The 23,980-nt window shown below is 43.6% G+C and overlaps 2 protein-coding genes across 3 annotated transcripts in view; both read left to right on the plus strand.

The window, feature by feature from the left end:
* Positions 1–23,980, plus strand: part of LOC309564342 (uncharacterized protein) — a gene marked incomplete at its 5' end in the record, with an annotated part of 150,245 nt that overhangs the window by 38,508 nt on the left and 87,757 nt on the right. The window lies entirely within an intron of this gene.
* LOC309562523 (bone marrow proteoglycan-like) overlaps positions 1–23,980 on the plus strand; it is a 48,045-nt gene that overhangs the window by 1,875 nt on the left and 22,190 nt on the right. The window contains exons 2-4 of one of the 2 annotated variants that reach the window (XR_014225636.1): positions 1,690–1,815; positions 5,960–6,065; positions 10,596–10,742. Coding sequence is in view for 1 of the 2 variants with exons in the window: in XM_082266764.1 (XP_082122890.1) it covers positions 1,690–1,815; positions 5,960–6,065; positions 10,596–10,654 (291 nt within the window). In the remaining variant the exon portion in view is untranslated. Of the gene's footprint in view, positions 1–1,689; positions 1,816–5,959; positions 6,066–10,595; positions 10,776–23,980 lie in introns of those variants that run through there. The other variant, XM_082266764.1, reaches the window with a different exon arrangement.

Genomic DNA, 23,980 nt, shown 5'->3' on the forward strand with positions numbered 1-23,980 from the left:
GCCCTAAAACCCAATAAATGCCCCTAAAAAGTGCCTAGGGTTCTGGGTCATGCACCTGGGGACTATTAATCACACAAAAAAATGTTCTTAAAAATTGTCGTTTTTGATAGAGAGACAATTATTGAAAAAATTATTGGAAAAAAAAAAGAGATTTCTTTGGATTTAGTATCTGGGGGGGGTCTAAAAGGTGTACCTGTGAAGTTTCAGCTCTGTAGCATGTCCAGAACCAGAAAAAAAAGATCATTTAGCGCAGGGATGGTGTTACCCTCCTTTCACACCTATATGTGTGTATGTGTATGGAATCAAAAATGGTGTTTTTTGATTCCATATATATATATATATATCTACATTACGGTCACCCTGACATGGATGAGTTCAGTCACCCTGGCATAGCAGAGTCAGTTCACTCTAAACTATATTACGGTTACCCTGATATGGAAGAGTTCGGTCACCCACCCTGGCAAAGCAGAGTCAGTTCACCCTAAACTACACTACGGTCACCCTGACACTAAAACTTTCCCTACAGAAACTAGATTTTTGAATCTAACTATAGTGGTATATAGTACCCTAACTACACTGCATATCCCTTTCCTCACACTAATAATTGCAAAATGACACTGGAGCAGCAGGAGTAAGAAAAATACTTCCACTCTATTCCAGAGCCTCTCTATTACAGTGCTAGAGATTTGGCCGGGCTATGTTATATACTGGGGGGCGTATTCACTCCTGATTGGCCTCTGGACCCCCTAGTCACCCCAATGGGCTTTTACTGATCTTTCTGGGCCAATCATGGGCTTTTAAAGCCCAGTTCCTGTCCCATTGCATTTTGGGCGGTTCTGGTGGCCGAATTCCGAACTTTTATCGCAAAAGGTTCGGAATTCAGCCGAATTTCGAACAGCCAATGTTCGGGTCGAACCGATGGTCGACCCGAACCTTTCGATCATCCCTACTAGTGACCAGACACGAGATAAGTTCTTAGGTGTGTACTGAGGAGAGCCTGAAAACAAGTTTGTCTCACTTGAAAGCCTTTTAGAAATATTTATTGGTTAAGAGGATCAAAATAACAGCCAACACATTTCAGGTGAAAAGAGCCTCCTCCTTCGTCAGGGCTTGATGTTAATTAAATCATATTAGGATGCACTAGGGGATGTGTGTTAAGGTTTTATGGAGGCAAATTTCTTATGACATTAAAGGTAGCCGGATGCTTAGATATTTCAAATGCTGAAATGGCAGCAATGCCGACCTCTGGAGATTGAGAACTAGCCAACCTCTCCAGAGAGCATATTGTGAAAGATATGTTGTGCTCCAGATGCTGAACAGATTGCTCCCTGAGTAGTGGATGGCCCAGGTATCCCAGAATAGGCACCCTTATTGATTAGTATGGAATGATATGGTTGCTCTCAATCACCTGTAGGTGGCGCATAACCATATAAGTAAGGAATAATATGGTAGCTCTGAGGGCTAATCACCTGTAGGTGGCGCATAACCATATAAGTAAGGAATAATATGGTAGCTCTGAGGTCTAATCACCTGTAGGTGGCGCAGAACCATATAAGTAAGGAATAATATGGTAGCTCTGAGGTCTAATCCCCTGTAGGTGGCGCATAACCCGATGAGTTTAAAATAATATGGTGGCTCTGTGTCCTGTGATGTACAATAAAGAAATAAACTTTTGTGTTCACTCCCCAGCGTGTGTGCAAATGTCACAGAGGAAATCTGTGCTCTATACCGAATTACCGTGTCAACAATAAACTGAGGGCTTTCGCTCGGCGCTATAATCAGAAGCTTGTATGGATCGGTGTCTGGAGACGGCGTGTAAGTATCCTTTAGTCATTGTTTTATTTTCAGTCCCTGAACCACTTATGCAAGAAAAATTGTGGTTGCTAAAAAGTTTTTTTTCAGTTTTGGATAGAGTGGAGAGGGATTAGAACACCTGTCAGGTCGTATTGCTGTCTGTGCCCCCGTTAGGGAGATTCATCCCTTCTATTGGTCCTGTTTACCATTATCATTGAAAGTGAAAGTAAGGCTGGATTCACACTTGATTGGCATGCGGCTCACAGCAGGTGTCCGGTTTCCACTCTTTTTTCCTTTTCAGGGACTAATCGGGCCAGAATTTTTCCCTGAATTCGGAACTGAAAAGGAGCCAAAGATGGACAGGACCCCTCCATTGAGAGCCGGTCACAATTTCCTATTATGCGAAACCCGCCTACAATTCGCATAAGTGTGAACCCAGCCTAAAAAAAATCCCAAATTTTGGGTTGTCCCCAGAAAAGTAATAGAGGGGAAATCTTACATGGGAAAATAAGTTCTGGTGACCTGGAGGTTCCCAAGAAATTCCCTAATTTCCAAGGATTACCTCTCATTTCCTGTTTGGCTATGGGACAGGAAGTGAAGCCAAATCTCCACAATGGAACACAGATGGCGAAACACGGGTTATAACCCTCCCTTATCTATCTAAAATGATGAAAAAAAAAGCTTTAAATTACCTTTTCTTTAAAAAATAAAAAATTATAATTATAATTCTTTTAACCGCTTTAAGACCGGAAGGATTTGCCCCCTTAATGACCAGGCCCTATTTTGCGATTCGGCACTGTGTTACTTTAATGGACAATTGCGAAGCTTTACCCCAAAAAAATTGATGTCCTTTTTTCCCACAAATAGAGCTTTCTTTTGGTGGTATTTGATCACCTGTGCAATTTTTATGTTTTGCACTATAAACAAAAAAAGAGCGACAATTTTGAAAAAAAAAAAAAAAAAAAAAAACAATATTTTTCACATTCTGCTATATGAAATTCTCCAAAAAATTTTTTTAAAAATCAAAATTTTATAACATTTTAGGCCAATTTGTTTTCTGCTACATATTTTTGATAAAAAAAAAAAATTGCAATAAGCGTATTTTGATTGGTTTGCGCAAAAGTTATTGCGTCTACACACTACGGAAGTCATTTTTTATTGTTGTTTTTTTTTTTTTTACTAGTAATGGCGGCATTCTGCGATTTTTTGCGGGGCTGCGACATTGCGGCGGAGCAGATCGGTCCGCTGACTGATATTTTTGACACTTTTGGGGGGACCAGTGACATTACTACAGTAATCAGTGCTAAAAATATGCACTGTTACTGTAATAATGACGCTGGCAGGGAAGGGGTTAACATTATGGGTGATCAAGGTGTTAAATGTGAGCCTAGGGGAATGATTCTAACTGTGGGGGGGGGGGTGGGCGGGGCTTCTGAAATGACCATCGAGACCTGTGATCCTGAATAGAAGGATCACAGGAGCTCTGTGATCATTCCAGGGAGAAGAACGGTCGGCTGTGTTTACAACAGCCAACCGTTCTTCTCTTTCAGCGGGGAACGATCGCGGGTGTCAGGCGGCAATAGGAGCCACCTGACCCGTGCATCGGTTTCCCCGCTGACGAGCGGGGGCGGGAGCGTGCCGGCAGTGGGGCGCGCTCGCCCCCTAGTATATCTACGTTGCTTTGTACAGGAATGGCTGCCTGCCACAGTATATCTGCGGTGGGCGGTCGTAAAGTGGATAAAATCGTGTATATGAATTATACGGCCTCAGACTGACTGAGATCCCGATACCAGGCATTTACAAAGAGGCCACCAGGAGCAACAACACTGAAGGCCATGGTCAGCCATGAGCCCCCACATATCACCGGTTATGGATAATGGCATAGCTAGTCAAACATTTGCCGACTGGCCTGTAATAATTTTACTGCTGGCCGGTGGCTCCCCCGGGCACCGCAATGTACCTATAAATCACGCCAAACTTCCAGGCGTGCACGTGCCCCCTGCCTCTCGCGCTGTGGTTGGGCACTGCACCAGTTCATCAGCAGGCTCACAGCCAATGATTCTTAGTAAACACAAAACACATTTGGCTGTTTTTTTTTCAACCTGGTTTCACTTACTGTTCAGAGCTGAAAACAGAAAAAAAAGCCGGCCCGCCTGTAAGTGAAAAAAATCAGCACACATACACTTGTTAGGTACACAGTTAACCCTTTGGTTGCCCTCCTGATCACCCCTGTCACCCAGCCAGTGTCATTATTACAGTGACAGTGTACAGTATTATCACTGATCATTTTATTATTGTCATTAGTGACATCAGATAGTGTCAGTTAGCGTCAGTCCCTGATTGCCCGCCACGCTATCGTAGTCACACTCATACTGTAGCTCCTAACTGTCCCGGATTTCAAGGGACTGTCCCTGATTGGGAACAAAGTCTCCCTGTCCCTCTTTCCTCCTCATTTGTCCCTCGTTTTGGTCTGATCTATATAGTTGTATATAAAATGCATTATTTATATTTTATATGGTCCTTTCATTCAATGTCTTAAGAGCCGATCCACACTAGCGCGACTGACAAGTGGCGCTCCCTCGCGGTCCATTGACCGCTACAGGACCCGTTCTAATAGGAGCGACACAAGTCGCTCCGACTTAGAAAAAGGGTCCTGTGCTACTTCGGGGCGACCTCGGAGCGACTTGCATAGACTTCCATTATGTGAAGTCCCTGCAAGTCGCTCCGAAGTCATGGTGCATGGGAATGCACAAGTCGCCCCCGAAGTAGTACAGAGTCGTGTCGCCCCAGTGTGAGCCGACTCTTATTGCTGCATTTGTAAATTTCAAAGGCCAGTTTAAAAAAAAATAGTGGTAAAAAAAAAACACTTGTGAGTTTAACTAATCAGTTTTGTTTTTTTGGATAATTTTCCTTTAACCACTTCAGCCCTGGAAGGTTTACATTACCAGCTTATGCATATAATTGCAAATGTGTGCAAACTAAAGCCTTGTACACACACGTCGAAAATTGGCAGGTAATTTTCGTCCGACGACCGATCTGCCGATTTTCGGCTTGTTAGTATGATGCTTCCGACAACCAACTCTGACTTTTCAGCCGAAAAAATCCTGGTGTGCAGGCTATATAATTTTTGTCCGCCGTCAACACAACGGCCGATTTTCGTGCAGTCAGTACAGATATCGACAGGGAAAAATTTGATGAGCAAGTCTGGACATGCTCAGTGAAGAAAGAACACAAAGAAAGCAAACCAACACATGACATCACTTCTGAAGTAGAAATTTGTTGGGCGAGAAAATTCGTGTGCAGTCTAGGCACATTCCAACCAACAAAACACAACTCTGGACAAAAGACGGACGATTGGTCGGCCGATAATCGTTGCGTGTGTACGGGGCTTTAGTCACTAGTTTTAACGTGATCTGTTAGACAGAAAAATTTGTTGTAGGCTGGCCGGTAAGTGAGCTGGGAATTTTTCTTTGTTTTTTTTTTAGAAGAGCAGAATACAGTTTGGCCCAAAATTATGAAGACATTTAACTTTATTGGATATGTTTTTTAACAGAAAGTAGAAAATATCTGTTTTTTTCATTTATTTATAAAAAAAAAAAAAAAACAGTGGTGATCGAATACCACAAAAAGAAAGCTCTATTTGTGTGAGAAAAAAAATATATAAATTTTATTTGGGTGCCGTGTTGCAAAACCAAGCAGTTGCCAGTTAAAGTAGCATAGTCCTGAATAGCAAAAAATAACCTGGTCATGAAGGGGGTAAAAACTTTAGGAGGTCAAGTGGTTAAATAGGTTTAAAAAAAACACTTGACGATTCAGCTAAGAGTTAATTAAGTCAAATAATTATTGTTTGTAAATGCTTTTATTTTTCTTTCCAGCCATTAGGTGGAGCTCCTTAACGTGTTTACCTGTTTACTCTTAGCTGTTCTTTTAAAATAAACAATTTTTTGTTTACAGAGTTCAATAGCTAAGGCTGACATTTTCACACATAGCTATGTGACTTAGCTTTCCCCTACTCTGTCTTCTTAGTATATACAGTATGGAACAGGAAGAAGCTTCAATAAGATGTGTTGTGAACTTGTGATCATTCTGTAGAAAGGCATTATTATATAATAATTTATGTTTATGAGGACTGGCATGAATGTTTTTCTTTACATCCTTCTTGCAGTGCGGCGGATACCGCAATGTTGACGGAAGAAGACTGAGTTATACCAACTTTGGCTGCAGACAGCGCAAATGGCAAGGAAGATGGTGCGTTGCCCTAAACACAGCAAGTAAGTACCAAATCCACTACTACAGAAACCAACCACTGGTCTCCTACAGAAATCAGCCACTGGTCTCCTACAGAAACCAACCACTGGTCTCCTACAGAAATCAGCCACTGGTCTCCTACAGAAATCAACCACTGGTCTCCTACAGAAATCAACCACTGGTCTCCTACAGAAACCAGCCACTGTTCTCCTACGGAAATCAACCACTGGTCTCCTACAGAAATCAACCACTGGTCTCCTACAGAAATCAACCCCTCGTCTCCTACAGAAATCAACCACTGGTCTCCTACAGAAATCAACCACTGGTCTCCTACGGAAATCAACCACTGTTCTCCTACGGAAATCAACCTCTGGTCTCCTACAGGAACCAACCACTGGTCTCCTACAGAAACCAACCACTGGTCTCCTACAGAAACCAGCCACTGGTCTCCTACAGAAACCAACCTCTGGTCTCCTACAGAAACCAGCCACTGGTCTCCTACAGAAACCAACCTCTGGTCTCCTACAGGAACCAACCGCTGGTCTCCTACAGAAACCAACCACTAGTCTCCTACAGAAACCAACCACTGGTCTCCTACAGAAACCAACCACTGGTCTCCTACAGAAATCAACCACTGGTCTCCTACAGAAACCAACCTCTGGTCTCCTACAGAAACCAACCACTGGTCTCCTACAGAAACCAACCTCTGGTCTCCTACAGGAACCAACCACTGGTCTCCTACAGAAACCAACCACTGGTCTCCTACAGAAACCAGCCACTGGTCTCCTACAGAAACCAACCACTGGTCTCCTACAGAAACCAACCACTGGTCTCCTACAGAAACCAGCCACTGGTCTCCTACAGAAACCAACCACTGGTCTCCTACAGAAACCAACCTTTGTTCTCCTACGGAAATCAACCACTGGTCTCCTACAGAAACCAACCACTGGTTTCCTACAGAAACCAACCTCTGGTCTCCTACAGAAATCAACCACTGGTCTCCTACAGAAACCAGCCACTGGTCTCCTACAGAAACCAACCACTGGTCTCATACAGAAACCAACCTCTGGTCTCATACAGAAACCAGCCACTGGTCTCCTACTTGTAGCACACTCCTAGATAGGTGCTAGGAAAACACATTTGGTGTCCGTCTTCTGCTTATCAGGGGAGCCGGATCTGTTAGTTTAGCCTGTCACATGTTTCCAGGTGTGATTTATTGGTTATAAGGGAGTCTCCCCACTGTACCCAATAAGGGAGCTTGTTGGACAGTGGAGGAAACCTAACCAGTAGCACACCAGGGTTTATGGCTGTCTCAGTGGGTGGGCATTGCTGCAATGCAACCTGGGATTGGCTATAAATCTGGAGGGAGCATGTGACAGGGAATTTTTGGAGGGAGCAAAGTCCCAGGAGGAGGTGGACGGCTGTCTCTTCTCCTGCTGATGTGAGGTAGGTGGTTCAGGCAGTCGGCCTGTTGAACCAAGTGTGGAGCTGGGCTACAGAGGATCCAGTGTGCTGACCAGTGGAGCTGTTGGGCAGAAGACTTTGGGAAAAACAGTATCGTGAGTACTCAGGGATCTGCTCAAGGGTCTGCCTAGGAGAGGATACCACTCCAGAGAAGTCCGGGGATCAAGGAGCCAGCTCACACAGATTGTTACAGGAAAGGGGGTGCCAAGTAGTTAACCCTGAAGATTAGGGACAAAGGGGATGCCAGGAAGGGCCCTGAAGTTGTTCAGCAGTACAGTCTACCTCAGAGTACAGCTTACCTCAGGATACAGTCTACCTCAGAGTACAGCTTACCTCAGGATACAGTCTACCTCAGAGTACAGCTTACCTCAGGATACAGTCTACCTCAGAGTACAGCTTACCTCAGGATACAGTCTACCTCAGAGTACAGCTTACCTCAGGATACAGTTTGCCCTCGGCTGTGAATGAAGTAATAGAGCTTCCTGAGGTAAAGTGAAGCATCGGCCTAGCCGTGACTAGCTCTATTCAGCGTTACTCGGTGTTGTTCAGCATTATACAGCGTTAACCAGTGCTATTCAGCAATATTCAAGTTGTCCCAGCCAAGAGTGCATAGTTCTTTAAGTTGGAGTATCCCTCTCATTCCCTTCTCCTATCCAAGTTCCAAATAAAACCTAAAAAAAAAAGATACTGGACTGTTTCTGAGGTAAAACACTTGGAATAATGCCAGACTGTTTTGTTGTTGCTAATGGTAACCCAGGGGAACCCCGTAACCAGCAGCTCCCAAGGGAGTATTGCTACATACTGAAATCAACCACTGGTCTCCTACAGAAATCAACCACTGGTCTCTAACTACAACAAGTTCTCTTTAGTTTCCCGTCTTCAGCAACACATACACACCTACCCTTTACCCCCAACACTCTGTTCACGTGCCAGAAGAAAATAAAATCCCTAGATCTTCCAGGCGTGTAGAACCATTGACTCACTCGTAGTGACGGAGCTTGGTGATTGGCTCAGCGCTGCTACATGGGTACGGGTGGGTTCCATAGTTTTGTGTAGGCTCTGACACAAGAAACCCGGACCTTACACAGAGCCTCCTCCTCTACCTCCTGTTATCTGAGCAGACAGGTGATGGAGTGAAGGAAAGGTGAGTATTTGTTGCTGGGCAGGGAGGATTTCCCTGAACTTGTTACTTTGTCCCGTATGGGCAATGCTCTGGTTCCTATTTTTTAAGCACAACGCCAAGAGCAAAATACACTAAAATGTATCTAAAGAACAAAAATAGTATGGCAGCTTATATGTTCCTTAGATGTGGTGGCTGCATTCATTTTTTTTTTTCACAGCTTTTTTTCTTTTTTTTTTCCATTTTAGCCTGGTCATCCTACCATTAATGCACTTCCTGCCTGAGGCTGACAACCGTACTGAGTAGAGTTGTCACCCCAAGACAGTGAGTGTGTTAGGACTATGTAATACTGTGTTAGGACTATATAAAACCTCCCTCTCTTCTCCATAATGGGCAATGTGTTTTGTAGTCCATGGAGATGTCAAGGAACAATGCTAATTAATAAAGGTCCATAGGTAGAAATGACAGAAAAATATCATGTGAGAGGGAAAGGAGGGGAATGCTAAAGCAAAAAATGCATGGCACTATCCCCAGATAAATCAAATAATGTGGTTTCCCGTCCGCTCTCCGAAGGGAGAAAATGACAGGGCCAAGGTAGGGATTTTAAGGTGCCTAGTGATGATGTATGCAACAATTTTTAAAAATATAAAAAATTCAACAATTTATTAATGTATAGAAAGTTAAAAAACACATTTCATATAGACAGTGCAACAATATTATGATCCAATATACATATAATGAACTTGATATTGGTGAGATCCGAAAGATAGCATATAAATGCCTAAGGATCGACGCGTTTCACCCTATTCATGGGCTTCCTGAGGATCCATGATTATCAGGATCCAGGGTTATATGCATTAGTAACAAAAAGGAAAAAAACTTGCGAGTTGAGAATGCTCCCACTATTCATACCACACCAGCCGTGAATAGGTAATATCACCCAGTATCCAGTTTAAACTCTCATAAATGGGACCTCTCCAATATCAGTATATCTAAAATCCAAGAGGATATATCCCCTTGGAAAACATTCAACAAGGTAAAGCTGCCTCTGTACAGGTTACAATTGCCAGATGGAACTTGAGAGAAATCACTCCAATATCTGTGAATATATTGGCGCTTTTCCACTGCATAGAACCGTACCGGCTCGGCACGCTTTTGTGCTTTTCCACTGCTGGTACCGCATGGTATAGGGTCGGAACGGTTCGGTACGGTACGGTATAGGTTTGCTTTTCCACTGCATGGAACCGAACGGTACGGTACGGTACGGCTCTGAAAAAACAGTACCTACTCGATTGTGGTTCCAACAGGTACCAAACTGGTACCATATCCCACAATCCTTTGCATGCAGTCACTACTAGCCACTGATTGGTCAGAGAATCACACCCACCCTGTTGTTATCCCACCCACTTAACTTTAGTACTACTTTAGTGGAAAAGCAAACCTATACCGTACCGTACCGAACCGTTCCGACACTATACCATGCGGTACCGCAGTGGAAAAGCAAACCAGGCCAAGCAGGGCCGAGTAGAGCCGAGCCGGTACTAGCCGGTACTTGCAGTGGAAAAGTGCCATATGTTAGGGGTCAGCCCACCTTCCTCAAGTTTCATAATTTTCAGCATGAAAAGTGATCCACCCCAAAAGGGAGTAATAAAATATATTTATTGTTAGAGTTTACATACACATTAATAAAAATATTTAGATCTGTATAAAAATATAAAATCAGTTTTTGCTGCAAAATTCACATTCATTCCAGAGCTGTCTTTCCAATAATTCCTGTATGCCAGTAAGTGTCAGCACACCAGTCTTCCAAGTTTCATGATTTTTGGCATGAAAGGTGGTCCACTGTGGATCACTCTCCAAAGTGTAAAGCAGGTGTAAATAATCCTGATTCTCTATAGTAAGATCTTTTTCAGCGGAGCGCCTGTTTAACATAACTCTCTCTTGTTTTTGTTTGTTTTTTCTTGCTCAGATGGAAAATGGATTTCTGTCAGTTGCTGGACAAGACTGCCTTACATATGCAGAGTATAGACCTTCGCCTTCCTCGCCTCATTTGGACCCAATCTGCCTACTTGCACCCCTCCTGTTCCCTGCCCCTTCCTGCTGCATGCATTTACCTTTACTACAATGATAATAAACCACAGGCAATAGAAAATAATGGGACTGTTGTTGTTTCTTTATGGGAAACCATTCATGGTTACAGTATAGGGTGATCCTGTTCAAAATTAAACTGAAGCTAAAATCTGGTGTAGCGCTACCCCCCCAGGATCCGCTGGTGAATATGGTTATGTCCAACTCCTGCTGGCCAGGCACACGGATCTCCCACACATCCTTGAGACAAGAAACAGTCCTTGTAGCCTTGGTTTTTTTTTAGAGGGAATCAAACATGGATGGGGTAAGGGTTATCATGGGACATAGAACTATATACATCCAGTATATACTCACTCCTTCACTTCTACCTCCAGCAGAGGCTTGCTTGTAAAACTACAACTCCCAGGACCAGCTAACATTGATTGTTTGATCCAACACACTCTCAGTTAGATCCTCTGAATGCCCTTTGCAGGCAAGTACATTGGGCCCCTTTGGTGTAGCAAAATTGGTGCTAGCTGTCCTATCTGTGGCTACTACTCTCAGTACCACCTCTTTAGGCACTGCCAGTTTCCCTGCCTCTTTCGCTAGCCTTCTTGGCTACTTCTCCAAAGTCCTCCCAGACTGACTCTGCATCCATCCCAGGCTGCTTGCCCAGTCCCTTCAGGCTGCCTCTCAGTCCTCTGACTATATCACCCACCAGCCTACGTGGCTGTCTTCCTACATGGAAACTTGCCTGGAAGTGTTCTCCCGCTGTCCACTGTTTGCTCCCATGCCCCCTGGTCAGGATCCCTCTGTATGTTATAAAGAAGGTCCCTTCAGCAACCGAGAACAGCTGCTGTGGTACAGCTACCTGTTCTGGAGGACTGATCCCGCAGGTCCTCCTCTCTCAGCACATGATGTCACCCACAAGCACACCCACTTGAATGAACTTGAGAGGAGGGCTGGCAGGAATCAGTACACTGCACTCAGTGGGATGTGAGCCCGAGCTTGCTGCTAGTAAATCTTAGGCAGCAGAGGCATTTCCCACCCCACAGCTGCACATTAAAGGGGCGTGCTGCGGGGCAGGGAATGCCTCTACCTATGCTTCCCGGTTTGAGCACTTCTCTGCATTGTTTGCCAATCGGGGATGCAGAGGAAGGAGCACTTGCAGGTCAGCAGGACAGGGACTAGATTGGGATCTAACTGTCAACTGCCCGTGGCCCAGATTGTAATGGCTAGATTACTGGGTCAAGGCAACTCCAAAACTGCAGCTTTTATAGAATGTTCCTGGTCTACAGTGGTCAGGACCTTCCAAAAGTGGTCCAGGGAAGGAGAACCAATGACAGGATCATGGGCGGTCAAGGCTCATTGGTGTGGATGAGAAGCAAAAGCTGGGCCATGCAGGTTGATCCAATAGAGGAGCTACTGTAGCTCTAATTGCTGAAACAATGAATGCTGGTTCCCGTAGAAAGGTTTTAGATGCTGACCCGTGTCCACAGCCATAAGGGCCTACAATGGTCACATCAGCACCAGAACTGAATCATGAAGCAATAGAAGAAGGTGACCTGGTCCAATAAATCACATTTGACACCAAGATGCACTAATAGAGGAAGGCAAGCCAGCAGAGGCAGTGTGATTTTTCTTTAGTGGAGTCCATGCCTTGCCGAGTCATGGCAGTTTTGACAGTAAATGGTATAGTGGTTGGTCATAAGGTTATGGCTTATTAGTGTAAGTTCACCAATTATTATAAGCACACATTTGTATACTTTCGCAAACTTATCAAGCACTAGAGATGAGCTGAACACCCCCCTGTTTGGGTAAGAACTTTTCCCCTATTTGGAGTTCTGCTGCAAACCAAACAGTGAACCCCATTGAAGTCTATGGAGGCCAAACAGGGAAAATCAAAAGTGGCCATTTTGAAGGCTTATATGCAAGTAGTTGGCTATAAAAGGGGTATGGGGGTCCAGGTACTACCGTGGGGAAATGTATCAATGCAAATTTTTCTTCAAAAACAATAGTTTTTTCAGGAACAGCGATTTTAAAGAAGCTTAAAATGCAACAACAAAAATTATAATTTCCTTTAAATGCAGTGCCTGGGGAAGCCCCTTAGTCAGTCTGTAAAGTGGCGCATCTGTAGCATGCATAGAACATGCTGCAGCAAAAATTACAGTTCTAAAGAAAAAAACAAGTTAAATCATATTTTAATTGAATCGCGGTTGCAATTGCCGGTGTTCAGCCAAAAACTCCAACTCTCCAAAACTCCAACCACGTCACTTCCGGTGACTCTCCAGCAGCAATAATTGGAGATTTTGACGAGTTTGTGTTTTCACAGAACACCGACAGAGTGTACACGATAATATGTGTGGACATTCCCAGTCTGCCCACTACTAACTAACAACATGGCCGCCTCCGAGGTGGATACAACTTTTTTCCTCCTTACCCGTTGTTCTTTCAAAACAGCCAACTGTTTGTGTACCGTAGTGTATACGCTGCTGGTGTTCTGTGTGAAGCACTGCCCACGTAGGAGTCGCTGAATATAGATTTCCCTGGGCCTCCCTCTGAATACCCTGCAGCCTGTTGCTTGGGTATTTTCACACGACTGGGTGCACACTCATCCGCTCCTCATCTAATGACCAGTCTAGGGGATTTGTTTTTTTGTATTTATTAGTAGAACTTGGATAGGAGAAGGGATTAGTGGTATACTCCAACTTAACCTATGTACAAATGAGGACAACTCTCACTTGACCGATCTGAATAGCAGATCCTCTGCTGAACCATACTGCATTTGTATGGAAGAATAAGTAATTTGCTTGCTCTGGCAGCAAACTCAATGAACTCTGATTCTTCGGGACACTAACCAGTATCCCCTTTAGCTGACACCCGTCCACTGACTTTACTAGCTTGAAGGGATTGCCCTCACCAAACAGGCCTGTAAACTTAGGTCTATACTCAGAGCAGCCGGGATCAGATCTTTCTAGGTGTATCTACCCCCCCCCCCCAGTCAGCTCTGTAGGACATCTGGGTTGCAGCTTCTGTGACTCTGGCCTTCAGGTTGACTACCTGAGGCCACATGGCAGCCTGTACAAAGGAGGGGCAGCGACCCCCCTTCCGCCAGAACCCCACTCTCCAGCTGAAGACCCCATGCACACGTGTTCTCTTGGTATAAATACAGTCACCCAGCATGCCTTGAGGGACCTTTCTCTGTCAAAGGCCAGGGCTGTAGCTACACCCATCTCCCATTTGTCAGGTTTCCTCCCCCTATCCAATATGCCCCTTCCTATTGGACCAATGGGAAATAGGCAGACAACATGAGCATCATCTGATCACACTGAGAGTACTAAAACTTGCCTGACAGTCCCCCTGTTAAGCAAGGAAACCCAAGAACTATGAACTCTTTAGCACCTACCTAGGAGGGTGCTACATCCACCCCCCGTCAAAAATAAGCCATGTCCTCAGTGGCTTTGGGCAGCCACCCCTACAAGAATGTCTATACAATATTTACAAGGAGTATCCCACAAAGTTGTAAGAGAGGAAAAGGGAGTTAACAAATGAACAAGACCATGGGGCATACCCCATATGTGGCCAATCTTTACAATAAATTAGCATGAAAAAATATACGTTATCTGCTGTACAATATACACTGTTCAAAAAAATTAAAGGAACACTTTCTAATCAGAGTGTAGCATCAAGTCAACTAAACTCCTGGGATATTGATCTGGTCAGTTAAGTAGCAGAGGGGGTTGTTAATCAGTTTGAGCTGCTTTGGTGCTAACAAATTAACACCAGGTTCACAACAGGGCAACAATGAGACAACCTCCAAACCAGGAATGGTTGTACTGGTGGAGGCCACTGACAATTTTTACCTACTCATCTTTTCTGACTGTTTTCTACTAGTTTTGCATTTGGCTAGGGTCATTGTCACTACAGGTAGCATGAGGCAATACCTGGACCCTGCACAGGCAATCCAACTCCTCCAGAATGGCACATCAATACGTGCCATTACTGGAAAGTTTGCTGTGTCTCCCAGCACAGACTAAAGAGCATGGAGGAGATTCCAGGAGACAGACAGTTACTCTAGGAGAGCTAAAGGTCCTTAACCCATCAGCAGGACCAGTATCTGCTCCTTTTGTGCAAGGAAGAACAGGATGAGCACTGCAAGAGCCCTACAAAATGACCTCCAACAGGCCACTGGTGTTAATGTCTCTGATCAAACAATCAGAAAACAGGCTTCATGAGGGTGGCCTGAGGGCCCAATGTCGTCTAGTGGGCCCTGTGCTCACTGCCCGGCACTGTAGAGCTCGATTAGCATTTGCCATTGAACACCAGAATTGGCAGGTCTGCCACAGGCACCCTCTGCTTTTCACCGACGAGAGCAGGTTCACCCTGAGCACATGTGACAGACATAAAAGGGTCTGCAGAAGCCATTAAGAACATTATGCTGCCTGTAACACTGTTCAGCATGACCGGTTTGATGGTGGGTCAGTGATGGTCTGGGGAGGCAAATCCATGGAGGGACGCACAGACCTCTACAGGCTAGACAATGGCACCCTGACTGCCGTTAGGTATTGGGATGAACTCCTTGGACCCATTGTCAGACCCTACGCTGGTGCAGTGGGTCCTGGGTTCCTCCTGGTGCATGACAATGCCTGGTGTCATGTGGCAAGAGCATGCAGCCAGTTCTCGGAGAATGAAGAAATTGATACCAAGGAATGGCTCCCATGCTTGCCTGACCTAAATCCAAGAGAACATCTCTAGGACAATTTGTTTCGGTCCATCCAAAGCCGCCAGGTTGCACCTCAGTGATGCCTTGGTCCATATCTGGGAGAAAATACCCTAGGACACCATCCGCCGTCTCATAAGGAGCATGCCCCGACATTGTCAGGCATGCATACAAGCACATACGGGCCATACAAACTGCTGATTACCATTTTGAGTTGCTGCAATGAAATTTTAGCAAAATAGACTCGCCTGCTGCATAATTTTTTCACTTTTATTTTCGGGGTGTCTTTGAATTCAGCCCTCTGGAGGTTGATCATTTTCATTTCCATCAAATGATTCCTAACACATTACCCAGTCCATATCAGTATAGATATATCCAGCATGATATTTTTCCCCATTGAGATCTTATGTATTTTCAAAGTGTTACTTTAATTTTTTTGAGCAGTGTATATACACAATATATACAGTATCTCTCAAAAGTGAGTACACCCCTCACATTTTTGTAAATATTTTATTATATATTTTCATGTGACAAGACTGAAGAAATTACACTTTGCTACAATGTAAAGTAGTGAGTGTACAGCTTGTATAACAGTATAAATTTGCTGTCCCCTCAAAATAAATCAAAACACAGCCATTAATGTCTAAACCGCTGGCAACAAAAGCGATTACACCCCTAAGTGAAAACGTCAAAATTTTGAGTGGCCACCATTATTTTCCAGCACTGCCTGAACCCTCTTGGGCATGGAGTTCACCAGAGCTTCACAGGTTGCCACTGGAGTCCTCTAACATCCACCAGCTCTGTGATGTCCTCATGGAGGAGTGGAAGAGACCTTATGCTCCTCCACCTTCCCTTTGAGGATGTCCCACAGATGCTTAATAGGGTTTAGGTTTGAAAACATGCTTGGCCAGTCCATCACCTTTACCCTCAGCTTTTTTAGCAAGGCAGTGGTCATCTTGGAGGTGTGTTTGGGGTCGTTATGTTGGAATACTCGCCTGAGGCCCAGTCTCTGAAGGGAGGGGACCATGCTCTGTTTCAGTAAGTCACAGTACATGTTGGCATTCATGGTTCCCCCAGCAGAGATGTATAGTAACTAAGTAGAACTACTTCACTACTGTACTTAAGTACCGAAAGGCGGTATCTGTACTGTCCTGGAGTATAATTTTTTTTTCCTACTTCCACTTTTACTTCACTACATTTTTTCGATGATTTCAATACTTCTACTCCGATATTTTTTTTTTTTTTTGTGCTGCATAGTTACTCGTTACAATTATAAAAATTACCACTGCCAGAACAGTAGATGGCAGGTTTCATGAAGCTCAAAACATGTGTATTATCAGCGCATACGAAAATAAATGCTACTGTATGCATAAATAAAAGCTGCATTTGAAATAATAAAAAACAATATGATGTTCACATTTTTGACTTCTTTCTTTAATAACTACATAACACAGTACTTGTACTTTTACTTTCAGTACTCGAGTAGCATTTTTTTTTTCAAAACTACTGGTACTTTTACTTTCAGTAATATAAAAGTGCAGCGCTAAAATTGGTCAATAAAATACAGTAAAACACTTCAATGTCCTTATAAAAATATCAATGACTGAAAAGGAGGGAAATAATGTCCAAGATAAGAAATCCCAGGAAAAGTGCACAGTGCTCCATATGATAAGGTGCTCACATTCGGTGTCAATATCCTCCACCAATAGTACCAGCCTCTCACCTGAAGGCTGTGAACAAACAGCCTTAATCAGACATCAGCACAGCAGTATCTCCAGACTGGGTCATCAGACATTATCGAAATCCCCTTCTCTCAGGTACAAGTAAAGGTGTTCCGCGAAAAAAGCAAGAAGCGGATCATAGTGTATTATGTTTGATGAAACACATTTATTGAAATACGATAAGACAGCCTCTTACTTGATAAAAGCGATAAACCAGCGGTTCACATTGACAAAAATTAGCAGAGCCTCGCTCTGCCGACAGGGACTGCGGGTGACGTCACGATCTCCTCCCCCTTCCGCACGCGTTACGTCCGTGGGCAGGACTTCTTCAGCGTATGGGCGGAGGGACGGATGCCACCTTTTTATCTGCATTCCTACTTCCTTATCCGGTACGCATCGTTGCTGCTATAGCAACACAGGACGCCGGGCCGGAAGTGCCCCAGGAACCCGCTCTATAAAGCAGCTAAGGTTAATTCCGGAGCACGGACAGCAACTACTCATACGGACCGGAACCAAAACAAAGATCCCTTATCCAGGATTGCCCTTAATGATTAGAGACAAAGTGCAATGCAGATATCAATATAAATATTAATAAAAACGAACTCTATATATAAAACTCAACTGTGTATAACATGTATCCACAATTAAAATATGAGTAAAAACAATAAGATATATAAAAAAAGTTTTTTATATATATATAAAATCAGAGGGGATCATGATATGCCACCCGCAGTCTCTGAATACACATATCTTACAATATTTAAAATCCAAGGTAAAAGACAATAAAACACATCTTACTATATATATAAAAAACACATCTTATTATATATATGAAAGACCTAAACAAACCCTAAAAAATAGTTAATTACCGATCTGAAATAAAACAATTGAGGTCGAAATCTACATTAAGACCTCTTGGCAGCCCTACTCTCGTCTCAAAAATCCAGAATGATTCTCTTCTACTTAATTGGCGTACAAAATTGCCTCCCCTCCAGTGCTTTTTCACCTTCTCGATCCCCCAGAATTTCAACCCACTGGGGTCCTTGTTGTGGAAGTGCTTAAAGTGCTGGACTACATGATGGGCTTTCTTGCCCTTTCTAATGCTACTCATGTGTTCTCCTACTCTTACCTGTAGCGTCCGAGTGGTCCGGCCCACATACTGGAGTCCACAATTGCACTCCAGCATGTAGACCACCCCTGTCGACGCACAGGTAATCAGATCCTTAATCTTGTAGGATAAGCCCGTGGTATGTGCTGAGAAATCCTTTCTCTTTTTGGTATTAAATTTCGAGGTCCTACAGGCCACACATCTGCCACAAGCGTGGAAGCCTGATAAAAATGAGAACAACCTATTTTCGCCTAAAATCGGGGGGTCAATTACCCCTGGCGCTAATAGGCTTCTAATTGTGGAGCTTTTTTATATACAAATACTGGTTTTGTTGGTAGGGTAGGGCCTATTATCTTATCCTGCTTGAGTATCGGCCAATGCTTAGTAATAATTGTTTCTACTTTTTTATGCTGGGCATTATCCTCCATAATAATTCTGTATCCTCCATTATCATAAAGTGCTGCAGGTGCCTTATTGGTCAATAGACTAGACCTCTCCATATTTTTAACCTCAAAGATCTCATTGTCCAACCTATTGCCATCATACCCTTTTTCTTCAAACCGTTTTTTTAAAACCAGTGATTGTGCCTCATAGTCTTCCACCAATGTGCAATTTCTCCTTAACCGCACAAATTGCCCTTTAGGTATATTGCACAACCAATTTTTATGGTGGCAACTATCTAACGGAATATAAGAATTCCGGTCTGTAGGCTTAAAGTGCGTGTGCGTTTTAAAATGATCTTTATCTTTGGAGATAACAAGATCTAAAAAGACAATTTCACTTTCACTGACAGTCCATGTGAGAACAATGTTCTTGTCATTATTATTCATTTTAGCCATGAAACTGTCCAGAATGTCTCTACTACCGTCCCAAATAAGTAACACATCGTCTATGTACCGTTTGTAACATAATAGCTCTGGCGGGCGTTCTTTAAAAATCACTTCTTCCTTCCGCCATGAAGAGATTGGCCACACTGGGAGCAAAACGAGCGCCCATCGCCACGCCTCTAGACTGTAGGTAATATTTTTTATCAAACTGAGCCCTAATGACAACATGAACAACTGTAACAGGTGGTTCTTCAAACAACCTCCTTTTTTTATATAAATGAACAATAATTTCAGGTTCAACAAACAGTGAGTTTAACACAGCTTAGTAATAATGGTCGTGATGTGGTATCTGGATCATCCTAACATTAGGTCCCTGAATACTGCTGGACCATGCTTGACTTTTCTTGTCTGGGCAATTGATCACCACACGATCAATGTGTATTGATCTCCGCAGACTCCAGTTATCTTTGAAGGACAGAAATGTCTCCCAGAGCTGTTGTTTAGATTGGTTATGATGCGATTTTGGAACATATAGAAAGTCCCAGATAGCTTCTTTACACCAAGCATTTCTCTTGCTCTCTATTTCCTCCATCACTTTTCTGGGAGCGTAGGGGTAATCGTACGCATACTCCATAGCTACCCTCCACTGTACAAGTTTCTGGAAACGAGAGAACCTGGGTAACTTTTGCCTGTCGCCCTTCCCAGGCGGGACATACGGTGTCTCCACTTTGGTGATCAGACTGGGGTAGTCCTCATTCTGAGCTCGGTCTTGAGCATAAGTACGAGGCAGGGTGCAAAACATTTCCTGTTTTGGCTATGGGACAGGAAGTGAAGGTAAATCTCCCCAATGACCACTACACTGACCTACCTAACCACTACACTGACCACTACACTGACCTACCTAGCCACTACACTGACCACTACACTCACCTACCTAACCACTACACTGACCACTACACTGACCTACCTAACCACTACACTGACCTACCTAACCACTACACTCACCTACCTAACCACTACACTGACCTACCTAACCACTACACTGACCACTACACTCACCTACCTAACCACTACACTGACCACTACACTCACCTACCTAATCACTACACTGACCACTACACTCAGCTTCCTAACCATTACACTGACCACTACACTGACCTACCTAACCTTTACACTGACCACTACACTGACCTACCTGATTCCCACATTTACCTACCTGATCACTACGCTGACCTATTTAACCACTACACTGACCTACCTAACCTTTACACTGACCACTACACAGACCTACCTGATTCCCACATTTACCTACCTGATCACTACGCTGACCTATTTAACCACTACACTGACCTACCTAACCACTACACTGACCACTACACTGACCTACCAAACCACTACCCTGACCACTACACGGACTACTAACCACTGCACTGACCACTAACCACTACACTAACCTACCTAACCACTACACTACTACACTAACCACTACACTGACCACTAACCACTACAATAACCTACCTAACACCTCCACTACTACAATAACCACTACACTGACCACTAACCACTACACTGACCTACCTAACCTTTACACTGACCACTACACTGACCTACCTAACCCCTATACTGACCTACCTAACCACTACCCTAATCACTGCACTGACTATTAACCACTAAACTGACCACTAACCACTATACTAACCTACCTAACCACTACACTACTACACTGACCACTAACCACTACACTTACCACTACACTGACCACAAACCACTACACTAACCTACCTAACCACTACACTGACCACTAACCACTACACTAACCACTACACTGACCACTAACTAAACACTACACTGACCTACCTAACCACTACACTGAATACTAACCACTACACTGGCCACTAACCACTACACTAACCTACCTAACCACTGCACTACTACACTACCCACTTCACTAAACACTTAACTGACCACTAACTAACCATTACACTAACCACTAACTAGCCACTACACTGACTATTAAACAGACCTCACACATCATCCCCCCTCCCTTTCCAAGTACAATGTATTTCGGTGGATTCTCCTTACCTCCCCATGGCTTCCAGGCTCCATCGTCAGATTCCTTCAGCCACCCAGCCGCTCCTCGGTATCCCCCTGCTGGTCCAGGCACAGCCGGTGTATCTGCACTCAACCATGCACTGCCCCCCCCTTCCGCCCTCCTCTGCACCAGAGAGTTCCTGTGGCAGGGGGAGGGCCAATAGGCTGCTGCTGTAGAGTGCACCTCATGGGGGGGTAGCCAATAGGCCGCCGCAGCACAGCACACTCAGGCAGGTTGCGAAGGGGGTCGGGTGGCGCCCCCGTGCCGACCCGAGGAGCAGCCTTGGGCCCCAAAAATACTTGCAGCCCTGGACCAGTCCACCCCTGCCAGCTCATCCCCCGACTATAGTGCACTCTAGGCCAGCGCCTACCTCGTCTATAGGTAACGCCGGCCCTGGTAATATGAAAGTATTATAGTTTTTAGGTTTAACATCACTTTCAGTTTAAAATGAGCTAAATGCATGTTAAGAGCTTCCAAAGAAAAGGTGTGTAATGCCCTACAGTTTGTTTTCTTTAGAAATCAGCCAGAGTCGGAGTAGAAAAGTCTGTACCATGCCAGCATGCTGCAGAGAAGGACCCTTTTTTTTTATTTTTTTTGGAAGAAGTAGGTTTTCTGCAGTGGTCCAGCACATCCTTGCTGAGACAGAGCCATAGCATTCCAATCAGCAATGAACATGAGCTTTGATTATTGCAGAGCTGCAGGTCTGTCTCAGCTTAGGGGAGTGTTGGACCTCTGCAGAGAGACCACTAAAGGTAATTCACTGCAGCAAGCTGGCATGGGACCAACGTTTATTTATTATTTATTTTTTTTTTTTAAATAGACATCAATCTGTAAGCCTTTTCACATCTCGTGTTTGAATGCACCTGAACAATATTTAGCTGATTTAATCTGAAAATATCATTGGGCTTTAATATTAGAGAAATTGGGAACGCAGATTCTGAGATTTGCTTGAAATTTTTTTTGAGAGAACTGAAATTAGGTGCTGTCCAATTCCCCCAGTAATACTATATCAACTTTATGTGGCAGAGATACTGCTAATCCTATTTTAAACACTTGGGACTGCTTTATATTATTTTATAGATGCCCTGACATATCTTATTTGAAGTTTTTTGTAAAACGTTTCCTGACCTATGACCTCCGCCCATTTCCGGCCCTAGCCTTTAAATACATTGGGCCTGCGTCGTGTGGCCATGCCCCTGATGATGTCAGTGATGACGAAATGCGTCGGAAGGAGCTGAGCCACACGACGCTTCCATTTTCCTGGTTGGAAACAAATCCACATCACATCCCCACCATGTTTTTATGCTCTGTTTATTCTGAGAAAATGTGAGTACCTTGTGTGCAGCTTTTTGGTGTTTCAATAAACAATTTAAAGGATGTCTGTGCAATGATACTCCTGGAACATACCTTGAGGTTTGGACTGATGTGATTGATATCAGTGAGATCCACCGATTGAACGTCTGGCTTATGCTAATTTAAAGGCTTTGTTACTCACATAAATCTGGTAAGAGACTGTCCATGTGACTTCTCCTTGGTGGTGGACCTATTGGACCTTTCTCACAGTGTCTAATTATCTCACGGGAGGAATATTTCTGGAGCACTGTTTCTTTGAGCACTGCTTTTCATGTGAATCCTATTAGAATGTCAGACGAATCTGTCTCCGCACTTCCCGGATGAATCTGTCTTCGCACTTCCCACTGCATGCAGTAATTCAGATATCAATTGGCACAGTGAGATCTAATTGTAAAACACTTATTTTCCAGAAGACTGTTTCGAAAATGAGGTTGATGACCTAGCAGCCAGGAGAATGACCATGACATGCCCCAGGACCCAGAGGAAGCTGATCTTAATGACCTAGATGAGCCATATTACCTCTCTGGAATGTGACTCAGAAGCCACCTGCCGTTACACACTGTATAACTGTGGACAGAATTTCAGGTTTAATATTCTTTTATTGATTTTGTCATTTACAATACAGGTGCATGAAACAAAAAGGTTAATAGAATTCACAAAATGAACATAATAGAAAATAAAGTGAAAGTTCAGGTTTAAGCAACCTATATGTATTGGAAGAAAAGTATTCACAATAGTGATACCTCTAGCGCTTGCTGTTCCCTAGTGGAAATACATTACTCAAATATGTGCTAAAAATTCATAGTGGAAAAATAAATATTCAATATAAATAAATCACTTCAATTATTAAAAATTATAAAAAAATATTATAAAAAAATAGTCCAATTAAATGTATAGTGATAAATCAATCAACCTTTAAAATAATATATAAAGTCCAAATTCGATATATGTGCTAAAGTGCTGGTGCTTCTTCTAATAACTTGGTGCTTCCTTTCCCGTGATAAATAAATAAATTGCCCACTCACCAGATGCTGTGGGTCCTATATGTCTTATGACATTAGAACCAATCGTGCTTCGATAAGAAAAACCTTTCCAGGTTCGGATTCCCTCTCTGTGGATATGGACAGGCGCTGCGGTTAATCTTCCACCATGGAATGAGTCTCCTCCAACCACGGGCAAAAATGTGAGATGTATCCCTGTAAATCACCTCCAATCACAAGCCGTGATGGGGGAATAAATGGATAGTGTGGTATTGTTTTCCAAAATTTTATTGCACACACTAAAATTAAAACCGCACACTCAACGGTATAAATCCATCCATAATCCAAAGGTGATAAAAACAGGTGTCATACACTTCCACAGTTCCAAATAATATTTGCAGCAAAGTGAGGAAAAACCGTGCTCAATCCAAAATAGTGAGAAACAAACAGGACAGGATCGTCATACTCGTGTGCTGGAGAAGTGGA

Source organism: Pelophylax lessonae (assembly GCF_965119305.1).
Source record: "Pelophylax lessonae genome assembly, chromosome: 9".
In the NCBI taxonomy this organism is placed as follows: domain Eukaryota; kingdom Metazoa; phylum Chordata; class Amphibia; order Anura; family Ranidae; genus Pelophylax; species Pelophylax lessonae.